This window comes from Astyanax mexicanus, unplaced genomic scaffold (assembly GCF_023375975.1).
Source record: "Astyanax mexicanus isolate ESR-SI-001 unplaced genomic scaffold, AstMex3_surface scaffold_33, whole genome shotgun sequence".
NCBI lineage: Eukaryota > Metazoa > Chordata > Actinopteri > Characiformes > Acestrorhamphidae > Astyanax > Astyanax mexicanus.
In genome coordinates, this window is record NW_026040043.1 from 2,451,562 (window position 1) to 2,470,955 (window position 19,394).

At 40.7% G+C, this 19,394-nt stretch overlaps 1 protein-coding gene across 1 annotated transcript in view; it reads right to left on the bottom strand.

Annotated features, from left to right (window-relative positions):
• The window catches only part of LOC103029321 (receptor tyrosine-protein kinase erbB-4-like), a 351,238-nt gene that overhangs the window by 76,854 nt on the left and 254,990 nt on the right, over nucleotides 1-19,394 (bottom strand). Inside the window, exons 7-11 of the mRNA XM_049473086.1 lie at nucleotides 14,142-14,283; nucleotides 13,649-13,762; nucleotides 7,380-7,506; nucleotides 4,677-4,750; nucleotides 2,348-2,438 (exon numbers count right to left, since the gene is read on the bottom strand). Of these exons, the coding sequence (XP_049329043.1) occupies nucleotides 2,348-2,438; nucleotides 4,677-4,750; nucleotides 7,380-7,506; nucleotides 13,649-13,762; nucleotides 14,142-14,283 (548 nt within the window). The remainder of the gene's footprint in view (nucleotides 1-2,347; nucleotides 2,439-4,676; nucleotides 4,751-7,379; nucleotides 7,507-13,648; nucleotides 13,763-14,141; nucleotides 14,284-19,394) is intronic.

Sequence of the window (19,394 nt, forward strand, 5' to 3'; positions counted from 1 at the left end):
TAATTTAAAACATATTTTACTGGTTATTTTTTATTTATTAGCCAAGCTCTAATAAAAAAAAAAACAGCTGAGATCAACAAAGTCCAAAATGCAGAAAAATAACTCCAAATAAATAAAGAAATAAATCGAATTCCGCAGCCTGGTTCCACGGAAAGAAGCCGCGTGAGACGAGGGTCGAGCAAAGCAGCGATAAAAAACAGCATATAAATCAAAGCAGGCCTTTGAGTGCATCAAAGCGTCCGGTTGAAGGGGTGAGTCAGGAGGAGCCTGAACAGGACAAACTGCTTCATTAGTATGATCAGCGGAGGGAGCTTCGCTTTCCAAGCTGCTCTGGAGAAAAGCCAGAACGCCTCTGGAAGCAGCGGAGCCGGACCCGGGGGCCAGGAATTCACAAGACCTGCAGTTACCAGCAAACCGCCACGATCCTGAACTGAATAAACTGAGAAAATAACTCGGAATACATACGATAATAAGGTAAGAACACCACTGGCTGGAGGGAGGGGGAAAGGGGCGGGGTTAAAGGAGAGAGCTGATCTCCCTGCATTCCTACAGGAACACCAAGGTAACAGTTGGGTCTGCAATCAGGGTGAGGGTTAGGTTTAGGACCAGGGTTAAGGTTTGGTCTACAACCAGGGTGAAGGTTAGGTTTAGGACCAGGGTTAAGGTTTGGTCTACAACCAGGGTGAGGGTTAGTTTTAGGACCTGGGTTAAGGTTTGGTCTACAACCAGGGCTAGGGTTACATTTAGGACCTGGGCTAAGGTTTGGTCTACAACCAGGGTGAAGGTTAGGTTCAGGACCAGGGTTAAGGTTTGGTCTACAACCAGGGTGAGGGTTACATTTAGGACCTGGGCTAAGGTTTGGTCTACAACCAGGTTGAAGGTTAGGTTCAGGACCAGGGTTAAGGTTTGGTCTACAACCAGGGTGAGGGTTAGGTTAGGTCCCAGAGTAGGAGTTGGGTCTTCAACCAGGGTGAAGGTTAGGTATAGGACCAGGGTTAAGGTTTGGTCTAAAACCAGGGTGAAAGTTAGGTTTAGGACTAGGGTTAAGGTTTGGTCTACAACCAGGGTGAGGGTTAAGTTGGGTCCCAGAGTAGGAGTTGGGTCTTCAACCAGGGTGAAGGTTAGGTATAGGACCAGGGTTAAGGTTTGGTCTAAAACCAGGGTGAAAGTTAGGTTTAGGACTAGGGTTAAGGTTTGGTCTACAACCAGGGTGAGGGTTAAGTTGGGTCCCAGAGTAGGAGTTGGGTCTTCAACCAGGTGAGGGTTATGTATAGGGCAAGGGGAAGAGTTAGGTTCAGGAACAGAGTGAGACTTAAATTAAGCACCAGAGTAACTGTTAGGTCTACAACCAGGGTGAAGGTTAGGTTTAGGACTAGGGTTAAGGTTTGGTCTACAACCAAGGTGAAGGTTAGGTTAGGTCCCAGAGTAGGAGTTGGGTCTTCAACCAGGTGAGGGTTATGTATAGGGCAAGGTGGAGGGTTAGGTTCAGGAACAGAGTGAGACTTAAATTAAGCACCAGAGTAACTGTTAGGTCTACAACCAGGGTGAGGGTTAGGTTTAGGACTAGGGTTAAGGTTTGGTCTACAATCAGGGTAAGGGGTAGGTTAAGGATATTGTTGAGGTTTAGGTTTAGAACCAGGACCAAGGGTTGGTCTCCAACTAGGGTGATGGTTAGGTTAAGGATATTCTTGAGGTTTAGGTTTAGAACCAGAGTCAAGGTTTGGTCAACAACCAGAGACTTAGGTTATGGATTAGTGCGAGAGTTGAGTCTTCAACCAGGGTGAGGGTTCTGTACAGGACAAAGATTAGGTTAGAGTTAGGACCAGGGTGTGACCTAATTTGAGGACTAGAGTAAGTCAGTCTAGTCTACAACCAGGGTAATGGTTAGCTATAGGTCCAGAACAAAGGTACAATTTGGGAGCAGAATGAGGGTAAGGTCTAGGACCACGGTCAACAGTTGGTCTACAACCGGGTTGAGAGTAAGCTTAAGGATATTGTTGAGTTTTAGGTTCAGAACCAGGGTTAAGATTTGGTCCTCAATCAGGGTAAGGGTTATGTTAAGGACCAGAGTAGGATTTGGGTCTTCAACAAGGATGAGAGTTAGATTTAAGACCAGGACAAAGATGAAAACTAATTTTAGGTTTAAGGTTGAGAGGTTACGGCTGGATTTAAGACCAGAATGAATGTTAGATTTGGGTTTAGGTCATTGATGTAAGAGTTATGTTTATGACAAGAGTAAGGTTGGATTGTAGGTTTTGTGATGTGCTTGAAATTCAAGTATAGATTTTAAATAAAGTTAAATTATCATTAGACTTTGGCTTGAGTTCTTGTGTTTGCTCTCTCTCACCTGTACAGAGATCTTCCCCCAATGGTAGCGAGGTTGGAGAAAACGCCAAGGTCGGTCATGTTCTCCGGCCATGACTGTATGTTCAGAAAACCTGAAAAGCAAATATCTGAGTTGGCATGGAATCTATAAATACTGCGTAATAAAGCCATGCTGATCCCCATAAACTGAGGCTTCAAAAACACTAAAAATAACAATGACATTTAAATTGTTTATATTACGGAAAACTCATTGTGCCTGACCTGCCTGATGTAGCATTTCCTGACATTGCAAAGAAGAAATACAGTTATAATAAAGTAACCTGGGTTTCATTACTTGCTAGGAAGTTTTCTCTGCTTATTCTTTACTTTAAGCTGTAGGTTAGTGAAGAAGAATAGTGTGCTTTGGGGAAAAAACTGCTAGAAAAGCCACTGTCCTTTCCTACTGATAAGGTTTTCATTCTGAGAACATTGTTTTACCGAATTATCCATATTGGCCACTTAATCTACCACCTTGAACTGTTCATGGAGTCTACAGTGCTGTAAAACATTTTTTCTCCCTACGGATTTCATATGATTTTCCTTTTTTGTCATACTTACATTCTTCAGATTTTCAAACAACAGTTTTTTTGCTTTTATTTATTATTTATTAAGGGAAAAAAGCTATTCAAACAAACCATATTTTCACTACTAGTCACAACCAGGCCTGAACAGAAGAGAAAACAAAGTCACTGATCATCTATCAGTCTGGAAAAGGTTATAAAGTCATTTCTAAAGCTTTGGGACTCCAGAGAACCACAGTGATTCACTATTATTATTCACTAATGGAGAAAAAACATGGAACACTGGTGAACCTTCCCAGGAGTGACCAACCGTTCTACCGAAATTACTCCAAAACGGCATGAACAACTCATCCAGGAGGTCCTCATCCACAAAATAACCCAGAAAAACATTTAAAGAACTGCAGGTCTTACTCGCCTCAGTTAAGGACAGTGTTAATGATTTCTTCCCCTGAATAATAAATCAATAATAAATAGTGATATACCGTATTTTTAAAATCCTTTCCCATAAAATCATCAGAGCGCCTTATAATTCGGTGCACATTATGTATGAATAGGGTTGTAAGGAGCTTCTATACAGGAGTTTCAGTTTAGTTCTCCAGCACCGAGACTCAAGACTGGAGCAGTATTAGCATTAGCTGCTAACCGCAATAGCAAAGCGCTAGCTCCTTCACCATTTAGAGGTGAGTATTATTGGCCTATAGCCTGCTGCTAACCCCGGCTAGCACTGCTGGAGCAGCATTAGCATTACCTGCTAACCATGCTAGATCTTTCGCCATTCAGAGGCAAGTATATCGCACTGTGTGCAGTGTGTTTAGCCTGTAAAACAAGCTACGTTGGACGAACCGCTAGCTGATATCGCCCTGATTTACCGGAACATTTCCACTCAGTGGAAATATGCAAATGTGAGCTTACTGTAAATAAACAAATGCGCTTTACTCACCCAAATAAACAGTTTTCAGGAGAGAAATCTTGACTTTAAAAGAATTACAGTTTTGTTTACTTAGCTTAGCTTTATAAATCTTACCACCCAAAGATGAGACCTGCTGAATTAGAAGGAAAACATGGCGACACCCCTGTTCCTAACTATTCAAATAATGTACCTTATAATCCGGTGCAACTGATATTTGAAAATAGACCAGAAAATAGACGTTCAGGGTCGGTACATGGGTATCTGGAGTAAAGGGATAAGGCAAGAGAGTAGTAAAAGAGGAAAGCAAGGTCGGTAACTCAAGAACAACAGCAGAATTATAGGGCTAGACAAGAGAGAGAACTAAGAGCAGAAAAGGGTAGATAACAATGCCTCGTAACAGAGCTAGAAAACTAGATGATACTCGACAGAGAATCAAGGGAACAACGGGTTATTTATACAACAACAAACAGGTGTGGGAAATTAGCAATCAGAAGGTGGGTGAGGCTGAATGCTGCAGAGTCACGTGTTTAGCTGAGTCATTGTAGTTCATTGGCTGATGATGCTGGGAAATGGAGTCTTTAGTGGTACAATTGTCCAAAATGGGCAGACAGACAGCGTCAGGACTGACACCTTTTCAGTGTTAGCCAAACAATTTAGGGAGTTAAACAAATGCAATTGTGAGGTAAAAAGGAACTCTGGCTCTAAATGTTTAACTATTTTGTTTTAACTCTACAGTATATAGGAAATAATTCAACTCTTCCAACACTTCAATACTTCAATACCTGACTTTTTGCTATGTACAGTATGCGCCCAAGTGCCCAAATATATAAATAAAGACATCAAGATATCATCAAACATCATGACGAACAGCCGTTCCTCACCTGTGATCTCTTTGACGGTGCGGAAGACGTTGAGCCGCTCCGGGTCCAGCGCTCCGATGCCATGGTACATGTCTCTGTTTGGGGAAAATTGAGCGGGAAAGAGATCAGAAGAAAGAAAAGAAAGAAAGAAAGAGTTGAGCGTTTTTTTCTTTCAGAGCGACGGCGTCTGTCTTACGTAGGGTTCAAACCTGCGATAAATCATAAGTGGCCTCCTGAGAGGTTGGTGTGTTAGTGTGTTGGTGGTGGAGGTGGTGGAGTTGTAGGTGTTGAGAGGGTGGGAGGTGGTGGGGTGGTGTTTTTAGAGCTTGCAGAATGAAGGCAGCTCTAATGACATCCCGGAGCAACAAGGCAAAGTCAAACACGAAATGAGTTCTGACAATCTTCCCGCGCGACAGCCGGCTGCGTTAGGAGAGACTGTCAAACACAGGCTGGAGCCGGCGACCTCGATACCGCAGCGCGTTCACACTTCCACACTGCGTCACATGTAGAGAAATATATAAAAAAATAAAAAAATAAAAAGACGCAACTTCTGAGAAATTAACATTCGGACAACAAAAAGCCCAGAGGCCCGACTCAAATGCTCAGCCGTAAAATCAATTTGCAATTTGTACAGGTGTGTAGTCTGAGGTGCGGATGACAGTGAGCGAGGGAAGCGACGGGCCGCGGAATACCCGGGGGTCTTCCGAGGAAAAAAAAGAAAAAAAAAAGAAAAAAAAAAAGTAAAGCGTGGACGGAGACGGAAAACCGAGGTCGTGTTTGAACTACGGCTGCGGATGCAGAGGTCAATATATGGTATCAGTGTTGTTTTGCTCCCTATGCCCGCAATGTAACGTCCTACTGGGAAATCAAGCGGCGGCTGAGGTACGTGCGAGGCTGTCTGCTCTGAAATGGAAGTTTTACAGTTTTACAGCTTCAGAGTTTGTGTTGTTATTGTGGCGATCAGTCACAAAACATTAAAACTTCTGACTAATATTGTGAAATTCTCCCCTGTGCCACGTAAAACTGTTCTGAACCCGCAAGCAATGGCCTGGTTTCCACTGCAGGGCTGATCGGTTCTGAGTTCGGAAGATAGCGGTACTGGTATTCACAGTTAGTTCCAACCCTGCAGTGTGATTGAGAGGCTGAGAGGCATTCTATGAGTACCTTTATCAGCCGGTAATGCACTGTAACCGAAGCTCTCCATGTATTACCCATGTATTACTAGCAATGATGAAGCGCTTACAAGCCAAACAGCAACAGAGCAGCTACAAACAGATCAGCAATATAATCAACTATTTTAAATGCTGAAGTGATCCTATTTTCTCCTCCTCTTCAACTCTCTAAAATCTTTCAATAAACAGTGATAATGGGTCTGTGGTATAATCGCAATAATACTCGTAATAATCATGCTATAACGTGTAAGTTGTGCCAATATTACATGTTATAGTACAAACCTCTTATTATTTTTGCTATAATTGCTTAAATAACATTGTGGAAATGCTAAAGGTAACGTTCACAAAACTAAAAATTAAAACATTGACACTTGCAACAAGTGACATTGCAGACATTACCAGAATGTTAAGAAACGCTCTTAAGAACATCCAGAAAACTTGACAGACTGAACGTTCTAAGAACTTTAACTGAAACGTTCAGAAAATGTTCTACTAACCAAAAATTATTAGCTGAGGTGGTGTTTTTTAATGGTGGCTAGATAGGTGCTGTAAGTGGTTGCTATGGGGTCAAACAAATGCAATGTCTAATAAAACCATATTAAATAGATAGATAGATAGATAGATAGATAGATAGATAGATAGATAGATAGATAGATAGATAGATAGATAGATAGATAGATAGATAGATAGATAGATAGATGAATTGTAGAGTCTTGTTAGGTGGTTGATGGGTCACTATGGTGAAACTGTCTTTGCTAGATTGTTGGTATAGTAGTTGTTAAGTGGTTTGTATGGGGTTGTAAGGTGGTTGCTATGATGTTATTAAATTGCTGCTTTCGTATACCAGATGCATGCTGGTTTATTTTATTTGGTAAGTGCTATGGGGTTGCTTCATGGTTGCTAGGAAGTTTATAGTTTATTTCTAAAATGTTGCTGTGGAGTTGCTTAGTGTCCCACCTAAAACAGCTCTAAATCTGCCAGCAATGGTCAGTTTTTTACTGCAGGGCTAATCAGTTCTGCGGTTGCTTAGTGGTTGCTAGGGAGTTGTAGTTTTTTTCTTCTAAAATGGTTGCTATGGCATTGCCGAATGGTTGCTAGATGGGTGCTGTACTTTTGCTATGTGGTTGTCAAGTGGTAGCTATGGAATACAATCTGGATTCATCCAAAGTCCAATGAATGCAGATATGTTCATTATGCTGAAACTGAACCAGGTTGTTGCTATAATATAAAAGATACTGGCTCTGGAGTTGTTAGGTGGTTTATATGGGGTTGCAAGGTGGTTGCTATGATCTTAGTAAATTGTTACCTAAATGGGTTCTATTGTTAAAATGAGGTTCCTGAGGTTGCTTTGTGGTTGCTAGTGAGTTGCTAGGTTATTTCTTAAATGTTGCTCAATCGTTGCTTTGGTATCCAAGATGCTTTAATGGTATTAGAGATTGCCGTGGTGTTGCTAGGAGGTTGCAATTTAACCAGACTGAAAACTGCAGGTGGAAAAATGACCTTAGTTTTACCAAAATAAGCTCATTCAATAAAACGGAAGACAGTTCCTCACCCTTTGATCCCGGTGATGAGGAAGATCAGGTTGCCGTTGATCTTGGTGCAGTTGACAAACTTGTGGATGTTGCTGGAGTCCACGGTCTGAGCCATCTGTAAACTTCCTGTTCCTATTCCATCACACACTGAAACCCAGACACAACACAGACGCTCAGCGTAAACACGACTTTATCCCTGATCACATTAAAGCTGCAAACAAGTCCAGGGTCGCAGCACCGACCTCTCGCTTTACTGCGCTCGCTGTGTTTAGCTCACGCAGTTAACCTTCAAACTCGGCGGCGCAGAGTCTGGATCTGAGGCGCACATTTTTATACACGCCCTGTGTTTTAACGGAGCTGGAAATCACCTGCATTAGATATTTTCACAAGTCATAACTGGACAATTTGTACACTGAATGAGTTGCGATACATAGAAACACGTAGCATTGCACAGCAGATAATAGTACAAAGCAGGGTCAGTGTATCTATATAACGTGCCTTGTGTCCGCTGCCTAGATTTTTTTAACATTTGCATGGGGTTGCAAGGTGGTTGCTATGGTGTTACTAAATTGCTGTTGTGGCCACCCTGTAAAATACAGTAGTAGTTATGGTATTTAAAATATAAAATTATTTTATAAAATATAAATGTATATTTAAAACAGAAAAAGGTCACCATGAACAACTTAACATGTCTGCACCTGTGCCTGGGCCAACCAGGTGCCGGTTATGGTATACTAGGTGGTGGCTATAATATAGTAGGTGGTTGACATGGTATAACAATTGGTGGCGATGGTATACTATGTGGTTGCTATGGAATAGTAGGTTGTTGACATGGTATAACAAGTTTTGGCTATGGTATACCATGCGGTGGCTTTGGTATACTATGTGGTGGCGGTGGCTAATATACTATGCCATAGCTGTGATATACTAGGTGGTTGGGATGGTATACCAAGTGGTGGCTATGGTATAACAAGTGGTTGCTATGGTTTAGTAGGTGGTTGGCATGGTATAACAAATGGTGTCTATGGGATACTATGCGGTGGCTATGGTATACTAGGTGGTTGACATGGTATATCAAGTGGTGGCAATGGTATACTATGTGGTGGCGATGACTATGATATACTATAAGGAAACTATGGTATACTAGGTGGTTGCTATGGAATAGTAGGTGGTTGATATGGTATAACAAGTTTTGGCTATGGTATACTATGTGGTGGCAGTGGTTGATATACTATGTGATAGCTGTGATATACTAGGTGGTTGGGATGGTATACCAAGTGATGGGTGTGATATAATAGGTGGTTAACGTGGTATAACAAGTGGTGACTATGGCATAAGAAGTGGTGGCTATGGTATAACAAGTGGTTGCTATGGTTAAGTAGGTGGTTGACATGGTATAACAAAGGGGTGTCTATAGGATACTTTGCGTTGGCTATGGTATACTAAGTGGTTGCTATAATATAGAAGGTGGTTGACATGGTATAACAAGTGGTGGCGATGGTATACTATGTGGCGGCGATGACTATGGTATACTATATGGTGGTGGTGGCTGATATACTGTGTGATAGCTGTGATATACTAGGTGGTTGGGATGGTATACCAAGTGGTGGGTATGGTATAATAGGTGGTTAACATGGTATAACATCTGGTGATTATGGTATAACAAGTAGTTGCTATGGTGTAGTAGGTTATTGACATGGTATACCAAGTGGTGTTTATGGGATTCTTTGCGGTGGCTATGGTATACTAGGTGGTTGCTGTAGTATAGTAGGTGGTTGACATGGTATAACAAGTTTTGGCTATGGTATAGCTAGCAATAGCTGTGATATACTAGGTGGTTGGCATGGTATACCAAGTGGTGGTTAACATAGTATAACAAAAGGTTTTGCTATGGTTTAGTAGCCTATTGACATGGTATAACAAGTGGTGTCTATGTAATGCTTTGCGGTGGCTATGGTATACTAGGTGGTTGCTGTAGTATAATAGGTGGTTGTCATGGTATAACAAGTGGCGGCGATGATTTTCATTAAATGCCAATTTCACTAAAATTGTCCATCCTGTTGTGCAGCTTGCCATAACTGGGGAAACAAATGCATGAAAAAATAGATTGAATGAAAAATGAAAAGAGTTTAAGTTGGAAAATATTATTTTTGTGTAATCTAAAGTCTCATAAATATGCTAAAAAAATGCTATTAAATGCTATTAAAAAGTATTTTATTAAGGGCTCTGAATGGTCCAGCAAGCTAAGCACTGCCGCTATGATCGGAAGATCACTGGTTTGAATCCCGATCATGCAGCTTGCCATCAGCTGCCGGAGCCCCGAGAGTGCACAATCAGTCTTGCTCTCTCTGGGTGGGTACAGTACAGTAGATGGCACTCTTCTTTTCCCTCATCACTCCTAGGGTGATGTGGATCAGCACAAGCCTGCATCTGTGAGCTGATGTATCAGAACCGAGTCGCTGCGCTTTCCTCCGAGCGTTAGCGCTGTGATGCTACTCGGTAATGCTACAGCATCAGCTCAAAAAAAAAAACTGGGGAGAAAATGGTATAAAAATCTAAAAAATACAGCACTATAAGAAGCTCTGGTTCCACATCTGACCCGTTACTGGTTCTGTGGTCTGGTTTTAGGTTGAATTTCTGTAAATATCAGCCGTACAGAAGCAGAATGTCAGGTTTAAATGTGTCTGTGTGGTAAACAGACGCTGCTCCCTCTTATATGAATCATTCCATTAGTTTCAGGCTATTTGTGCTGTACTTGACTTTGTCTGCGTCTGCTGTAATAATGGGCTGAAATTGGCAGTCTGGCTGAATCTGATTGTACGCAGCACTTTACTATTATGTTAGCATTATCTATTATTTGAGAATCAGACTGTAAAAGCATTTAAAGATGCTGAACGGAGAGAATTTCTATAGACAGTATTTCAGTTCCAGTAAAAAAAGAACATCAGAACCAGAGTCTAATAATAACTGCAAAATACTGTAATAACAATAACAACAACTAGCAGTACAGTAGGTATTCTGCTACTATGTGGTAATAAGGGCTGACATGTTTTGCTAGGTGGTTTCTATGGTATACTAGGTGGTTAGTATATATTTTGTGGTTTATATGGTACTTTATATTTGGTGGTTTCAATGGTATCCTGGGGGGTGGGTAAACTATATAGTTTATATGGTAAGATTTGTTGTGGTGTAATTGTGGTATACTACATGGTGGTGTGGCTATGGTATGCTATGTGGTTGACATGGTATACTAGGTGCTGGGGATACTATAGATTGGCTCTGGGCTATGGCATATTAGGTGGTTCATATGGTAAAGTAGGTTACTGACATGGTGTAACAAGTGGTGGCTATAGTATACTTTGCGGAGGCTATGGTATACTATGTGATTGCTATAGTATAGTAGGTGGTTGACATGGTATAAAAAGTGATGCCTAAATATACTATGTGGTGGCTATGGTATGCTATGGGGTTTACATGGTATACTAGGTGCTGGGGATACAAGGTGGTGGCTATGGTATACTAGGTGGTAACTCTAGTAGGTGGCTGACATGGTATGACAAGTGGTGGCTATGGTATGTTATATTGTTGTTATGGTATATCATGTGGTTGACATGGTAAAACAAGTTTTGGCTATGGTATTCTATGTGTTGGATATGGTATACTATAAAGTAGTGATGGTTATGCTATACCACATGGTGGTTATGGTATACTATGTGGTTGACATGGTATACTAGGTGCTGGGGATACTAGGTGGTGGGTATGGTATACTATGTAGTGGCTATGTAATACTATGTGGTGGCAATGGGATAATAAGTGATTGCTATGTAATATTATATGGTGGCTAGGAATACTAGGTGTCTGCTATGGTCTAATAAGTGGTGGCTATGGTATACCATGTGGTTGCTATGGTTTAGTAGGTTATTGACATGGTATAACGAGTGGTGTCTATGGTATATTATGTATTGGCAATGGTACACCAAGTGGTTGCTATGGAATAGTAAGTGGTTAACATGGTATAACAAGTGGGACTATGTTATACTAGGGTGTTGCTATTGTTTTTTTTTTAGGTGGTTACTATGGTATAGTAGGGGGTTGACATGGAATAACAAGTTTTGGCTAATGTGTACTATACAGTATGTGTTGGCTATGATACACTATGCGGTGGCTATGGCATACTAGGTGCTGGCTATGATATACTATGTGGTTGCTATGGAATAATAGGTGGTTGACATGGTATAACAAGTTTTGGCTTTGTTATACTATGCAGTGGCTATGGTATACTAGGTGGGTGCTCTGTTATAGTAGGCGGTTGACCTGGTATAACAAGTTTTGACTATCGAATACTATGTGGTTGCTATGGTATACTAGGTGGTTGCTATGTTATAGTAGGGGGTTGATATGGAATAACAACTTTTGGCTGATGTATACAAACAGTATATATGTGTTGGCTATGGTATACTATGCAGTGGATATGATATACTAGTAGCTGGCTATGATATACTATGTGGTTGCTATGGAATAATAGGTGGTTGACATGGTATAACAAGTTTTGGCTTTGTTATACTATGCAGTGGCTATGGCATACTAGGTGGGTGCTCTGTTATAGAAGGCGGTTGACCTGGTATAACAGGTTTTGACATATCGAATACTATGTGGTTGCTATGGTATACTATGCAGTGGATATGGTATACTCTTTGATTCTATATAATAATGGACGAGTCAGACTGAACAGTCAGCAGTTAGAATGTTGATGTTTATATCTTTAAAACCGGCGATGATATAATTGTAGATTTAAACATTGAAGATCTAAAGTAAAGAAATTATGATATTTCTATGTATTAATCTAGACATAATCCACTGAAGATGAAAAGTCTGAGATGATGAGATGATGTTTGGGTTTGTTTGGGTCGTGTACTTTAGCCAGTTCCCCCTCAAAACGTCTAATCTAAAACTCTTTGAAGAAGAAAGATAGGATTCAACATGTGAAGCGATCAGGAACTGCCGTTATTCATTTGGCGGTGAAACTCTTTAACCTCCCTGTTCCACAGAACAGAAGATAAGAAGCCGGGAGAAGCAGCAGGCAGTGTACGTGATATTCAGCAGCGATATGACCCAGTTTACTGTGTGAAATATTAATCCATCATCACTTCTGCTCGCTCTTCTGACTGCCTCACTTCACTCCTCTACACAGGCTGAGATCACTGAGCTTCACGGAGTTAGAGCTGATACTGAGATACTGCTCTTCTTTTATTCACACGGCTGAAAAAACTACAATCAAACTCTTTAAAAAAACAATGTAGATACTATTCTAACTAATCCTGTAATCTGTCACAGTGTGTTGGTGTGTCTTTGGTATCGTGAGGGCACAAAAAAATCTTGCACAGCTCAAAGCGCATGAGGCATGTACTTATTATCTTAATTAAAGCTGATGTCTGTAAGTTTTGGGATTTGGGGGATTTAGCTTTTAGGGGTAGTTGCACAATCATCATCATTTTAAACTGGGCGGGTGTGATGGGGTCACCTTTCAGAGTGGATGAATCTGATTCCAGGTTATGTTCAATCAGAGAAAGAATGAGAGAGGGAGAGAGAAAAAGAGAGAGCTTAGTCAGAAGCTTCACTCCTTCCTTTCTTTGTTTTTACTATGAGTGAATGAGCTACTGAGCTCTGAGTTTCCCCTTCTGAAGTCCCCGTTGCTCCACCAGCCGCTCGCGTTCAGTAAAACTGAGCCAAATCCTCTTTTAGAGGCTGTACTTGTGACGTAAGCACGTAAAGACGCGTGACGTGGCCTGAAGAACTCCAGTATGTGTGTTTAACGAGGGGGGTGTATGCGTGCTGGGAGGATGATATATTGCTGTTCAGTGTCTACAGTCTATACACTAGGTGGTTATGCTATGATATTGCTGAAAGATTAGTAAGTTCCTAGGTAGTTAATCGGTAGTCGCTGTATCTGATTAAGTGAAATAACAACCCAAGAGCATGACTGATTCACCTCCATGCTTCACAGTTGGCGAGGTGTTTTGGGTTTTTGGGTGTAAGTTGCATTTGATCTATTATACAAGTCCTTATTTGATCTGATTGTGAACAATATTTGAACGAATGACCAGCTTTTTAACCACCTTGACCATCAAAGACCATCTTAGACTATCTAAAACCAGTTACCAAAAGAAGGACATAATGGGAAATAACCTTCTTCGTTGATATTCAGCCCAAAGTTTAGCAGAAATTAGAGAAAGAGGAGAGAGGAATGGTTTTAAGAGTGTATGACAGTGGAAGGATGATGGATCTTTACCTTTTGGGCAGATATCAGTGCAGGGGATGCACATTTTGATGCGGTTCTCCTCCACCTCCATCTTGTTGCTCGGACAGGCTCGAACACAGGAGCTGTGGTCCACCACGAAGTTATCTTCGAACAGAAAAACTCACTTTTTCACGTCCTTGATGCTTTATGAGAAACATTTAGTGTCTTTAACTTCCAACCACTTAAAAATCCTACTGTCTGGATCTGACACAAGCAAACGGCCACTTTATTAGAAACCTATATTATCTTGTACTTCAACTTTTACCAGTTTACTACAATTTGCTCTTAAGATTTTATCCAGTTCAACTCAGAGGTTGGAATTTTAATGTACCAAGTACCAAGAAATGTGAACTGGAAAGTCCTCAGAACCCCTATTATAACCTGGGACAAAAAGTCTTACATATTTTGGTCAGATTCACAATAAAAACACTGGTAAACAGTCGTGAAACTTTGTGCGCATTTTGAAATTTTTACTGGTACTCACGTGGGCACTTCTTGACGCAGAAAGCTCCGTAGGTGTACTTGGCTTTAGGGTTGTGCTCCAGCTGGAAGGTGGTCGGGTTGTAGACGAAAGGTTGAGGACACTGAGTAACACAAGCGCCGCTGTCGTTGAAGTTCGTGCAAGCCTGTCTCAGACGAACACAAACAACAAAGCGAAGATTTAAGAGCTAAAAAACATAGCATAGGTTTTATCCAGTTTAGGTTTATAGTATGTTTGATTAGAGTTTAGCTGCTCTACCAACCTCTACCATGATATTAAACATGTATGACTTAGTTTGACCAAGATATTTGACCAGCATGAGAAGCTAATCATCAGCTTCATCAAACTCGTTAATTATCACCCATACTGCAAAAATCACTCCAAATACCACAAATACCACATACAGAGAATAAGTTCAGTCTGACAGGTTTGAATCTTGGTCCAATTCTGGCCCAAATGCTTGGGTCTTCTCGAGGCAATCAACCCAAGCCACATAGGACAATACTCCAGTTGTTGAGTATAATATGATAATGGATCCAAGACATATGCGCCAACACCCTGGTTGCTGAGTATAATATAACAATCCACTCAAGCCACATAGGACAATACTCCAGTTGCTGAGTATAACACAACAATCGACCTGAGCCGCACAGGACAATACTGCGCATAGGCCAACTGCATAAGACAATACTCCGGTTGCTGAGTATAATATGAAGATTGTGCCGAGCTGCATAAGACAATACTCCGGTTGCTGAGTATAATATGAAGATTGTGCCGAGCTGCATAAGACAATACTCCGGTTGCTGAGTATAAAATGAAGATTGTGCCGAGCTGCATAAGACGATACTCCGGTTGCTGAGTATAATATGAAGATTGTGCCGAGCTGAATAAGACGATACTCCGGTTGCTGAGTATAATATGAAGATTGTGCCGAGCTGCATAAGACAATACTCCGGTTGCTGAGTATAATATGAAGATTGTGCCGAGCTGCATAAGACAATACTCCGGTTGCTGAGTATAATATGAAGATTGTGCCGAGCTGAATAAGACGATACTCCGGTTGCTGAGTATAAAATGAAGATTGTGCCGAGCTGCATAAGACAATACTCCGGTTGCTGAGTATAATATGAAGATTGTGCCGAGCTGCATAAGACAATACTCCGGTTGCTGAGTATAATATGAAGATTGTGCCGAGCTGCATAAGACAATACTCCGGTTGCTGAGTATAATATGGCAATCAGCCCAAGACACTTTTGCAAATTCTCTGGTTGCTGAGTATATTAAGACAATTGTACCAAGCTGTATAGGACAATTCTCCGGTTGCAGAGTATAATACGACAACTGACCCAAGATGTATGTGCCAACACCCCATTTCCTGAGTATAATCAACCCAGTCTCATTTCCCATGCGTACGAAATGGTACGCAAAACTAAACACCGGCATGCGTACTCATACTCACGCATAGTGCTGCGTACAAATGCTACGCCACCGGCATGCGTACTCATACACACGCATAGTGCTGCGTACATATGCTACGCTGCTGTTAAGTATATGCAAAGAGCGAGAGAGAGCGCATAGGACACAGCGCGCGCGCGAGAGAGAGACTGAAACATAACGCTCGCGCGTGAGAGAGAGAGAGAGAGGGAGAGAGAGCCTGTGACATAGCGAGTGAGAGATTTATTAAACAGTGATTAAACAACTTCAACTTATGCAGGTGTCCACGCAGGCTCACTCACCTGGTGTTTGTTTCTGTTTCCGGATCTGTCATAAAGCAAGGATGTAACAGATGTAGGGCACTACATCTGTCCGGTAAACATTTTTATTGTAATTAAATACAAAATGCAAGATATTATTTGGCTGTTTTAATACACACATTAAATATTAAATTAAATGTAATAATAAAAAATATTTTATTTACTCATTCTTATATTTAAAATACCTTATACGGATAAGAGCGAATAAATATTATTACATTTAATTTAATATTTAATGTGTGTATTAAAATGTTTACCGGACCGTAAAAAAAATGCATCACAAAGATGTTCTAGGGTGCCTCTCTTGTAGTGCCCTACATCTGTTACATCCTTGCTTTATGACAGATCCGGAAACAGAAACAAACACCAGGAGGTGAGTGAGCCTGCGTGGACACCTGCATAAGTTGAAGTTGTTTAATCACTGTTTAATAAATCTCTCACTCGCTATGTCACAGGCTCTCTCTCCCTCTCTCTCTCTCTCTCTCACGCGCAAGCGTTATGTTTCAGTCTCTCTCTCGCGCGCGCGCTGTGTCCTATGCGCTCTCTCTCGCTCTTTGCATATACTTAACAGCAGCGTAGCATATGTACGCAGCACTATGCGTGTGTATGAGTACGCATGCCGGTGTTTAGCATGGGAAATGAGACTGGGTTGGTATAATACAACAATCATGCCAAGATGCATGGGCCAATACTCCGGTTGCTAAGTATAATATGACAATTGTCCCAAGCCACTTAGGCCAACTGATTGCTTTCTTATGTTATCTGGGTTTGACAAACCTGACAAGCAGCTTGGTTATTGAACATGGTTATTGCAACATTTATTAGGCAACCATTTAAACTATTTATTTTATGCACTGGTGGTAAACGTGACGAAATGAATGAAAAACTGACAACATTTTCAGTCCAGTTTAGCAATTTGAGTCTTCTTGTATTCACAGTATTATTGTCGTTTTTCATTGTATCATTAAAAACTCATATCCACTTACCTGCCTAGAGTACGCTCAGGTTATACACCTTTAAAAAAAAAAAACACACTCAATGCACACCTGGAACCAGCTTCTGAGCTGATTTCCCAGCAGGGACTGAATTATTAAGCTCAGAAACATTTCAGAACATTCCGTCCAAACTATTTCCTGCCGCACTTCGTTAATCAAAGCTCCCGCAGACAATTAGCAGCTGATTCTGCACCGAACTGTGACCCAGCACTCCGTTCTCGGGCTGAGATGGAGTAAAATTGGAACAATTGATCCAGGGCTCCACGCAAAAGGGTGAAATGCGGTTCTAATTAAAAGTCCTGGCAGGTATACGATCAACATCTGTGATCGGTAATAACCGGGCGTAATTGAAACTCCTGAAGCTATGAATAATAACCGCAATATTTCCACCAACGCTGCAACACACGCTAACAAATGGAGCCATTTAAAAACGTATAGTTTCATAATTCGGATAAAATCAATTTAATCGCATTTGCTGGCTTGGGCAGAGTGTTGCTGCTTATATTAAACTCTAATTAAACTATTTTATGCTTGTATTTGGCCAATAAGCTGCTAAGCTAACAAAGTAGCTCTTTTAGTTCTTCAGTTAGTTACTTTACTGGGGTTTTTCTGACACATGCACCAAAGAGACACGGTTTAGTATGAAATTTATATTTCAGTACACAATTACTGTATAATATATATATATATATATATATATATATATATATATATATATATATATATATATATATATATATATATATAGCAGACGGACTCAGTGATGCTTGAGAAGTGAAATAAAGTTTATAGGATTTACAGAAAGTGTGCAATAATTCTTTAAACAACAGAAAAATAGCATCAATATTTATTAGATTCTTCTTTTGCAGAAATAACAGCCTCTAAACTTTTCCTATAGCTTCCAATGAGAGTCTGGTTGAAGCTTCTGGTTGAAGGTATTTTGGATCATTCTTCTTTACAAAACTCCAAATCTCCAGTTCAGTCAAGTTTGATGGTTTCTGAGCTTTAAATCACACCACCGATTTTCAGTAATATTCAGGTCTGGGGACTGAGATGTACCTCTTCATGAATACTTTAGTGCTTTAGTAGATGTTGAGCAGTGTTTAGTGTTTAGTGTTTAGTGTTTAGGGTCGTTGTCTGGTTGAAGTATCCAGCCCCGGCGCTTCAACTTCAACTTTCTCACTGATTCTTCAACATTGTTCTGAAGAATCTGCTGATATTGACTGGAATCCATGAGACCCTCAACTTTAACACGATTCCCAGTACCTGCACTGATCCCACAGACCCACAGCATGATGGAACTGGCACAAAGTTTACTGTGGGGAACAGTAAAGTCAGTGTTTGTGTTGGAATGCTGTGTTCTTTTTCCACCATGCATAAAAATAACTGCCTTCCAAATAACTCTAAAATTTCAGCTTCATCAGTCCACAGAACCTTATTCCAAAACGAAACTGCTTTGTCTTAATGTGCTTTATTTAGCTTTAGCATACCTGAAGCGACTCTGTTTGTGGCGTGTGCTCAGAAAAGGCTTCTTCTGCATTAATTTCTCTCCCATACAGACTCTCCTTTTGCAAAGTGAACTAAATAGTGAATAGTGAATAGTGAATAGTGAACGATGCAGTGAACAGTGACTCCATCTGCAGCAAGGTGATGATGTCGGTCTTTGTAGGAACAGACCAAAGTTAAACTTTTTTGCCTAAATATAAAGTGCTTTGCGCGGCTGAAAAGTAACACAGCTCATCACCCTGAGCTGAAACTGGGAACTGAGGTTTACTGTATCTTCCAACAAGACAATGACCAAAACATAAAGCTACTAAAATCTACAATGGAACGGTTCACAAATAAACGTATACAAGCGTTTGAATGGCCGAGTCAAAGTCCAGACCTGAATCCTGAATGGAAATTCTGTAGAAAGAGCTGAAAACTGGGACAGATTTGGGAAGATGGTTAAAATTAATGGGAAGATGGATGGAGATAAATAAATACAGGATCATTCTGGAAGAAGAAAACCTATTGGAGTCTGTAAAAGACCTGAGACTGAGACCTGAGGTTTACTGTATCTTCCAACAAGACAATGACCCAAAACATAAAGCAAAATCTACAATGGAATAGTTCACAAATAAACATATCTAGGTGTTGGAATGGCTAAGTCAACGGGGAATCTGTGGAAAAAGAGCTGTTCACAAACCAATGCTCCTCATCCAACCTCACAGAGCTCCAGCTGTTTTACAAAAAAAAAATCGGCAAAGATTTTAGTCTCTTAATGTGCAAAACTGATAGAGACCAACTGTACCCTAATGGACTTGCAGCTGTAATCACAGCAAAAGGTGGCGCTACAGAGTATTAACGCAAGGGGGCTGAACAATAGTATTGCATGCCCCACTTTTCAGTTCTTTATTTCTAAAAGAAGTTTAAAATCTCCAATAAATTTCGTTCCACTTCACGATTGAGTCCCACTTGTTGTTGATTCTTCACCAAAAAAATCACAATTTCATTTCTTTATGTTT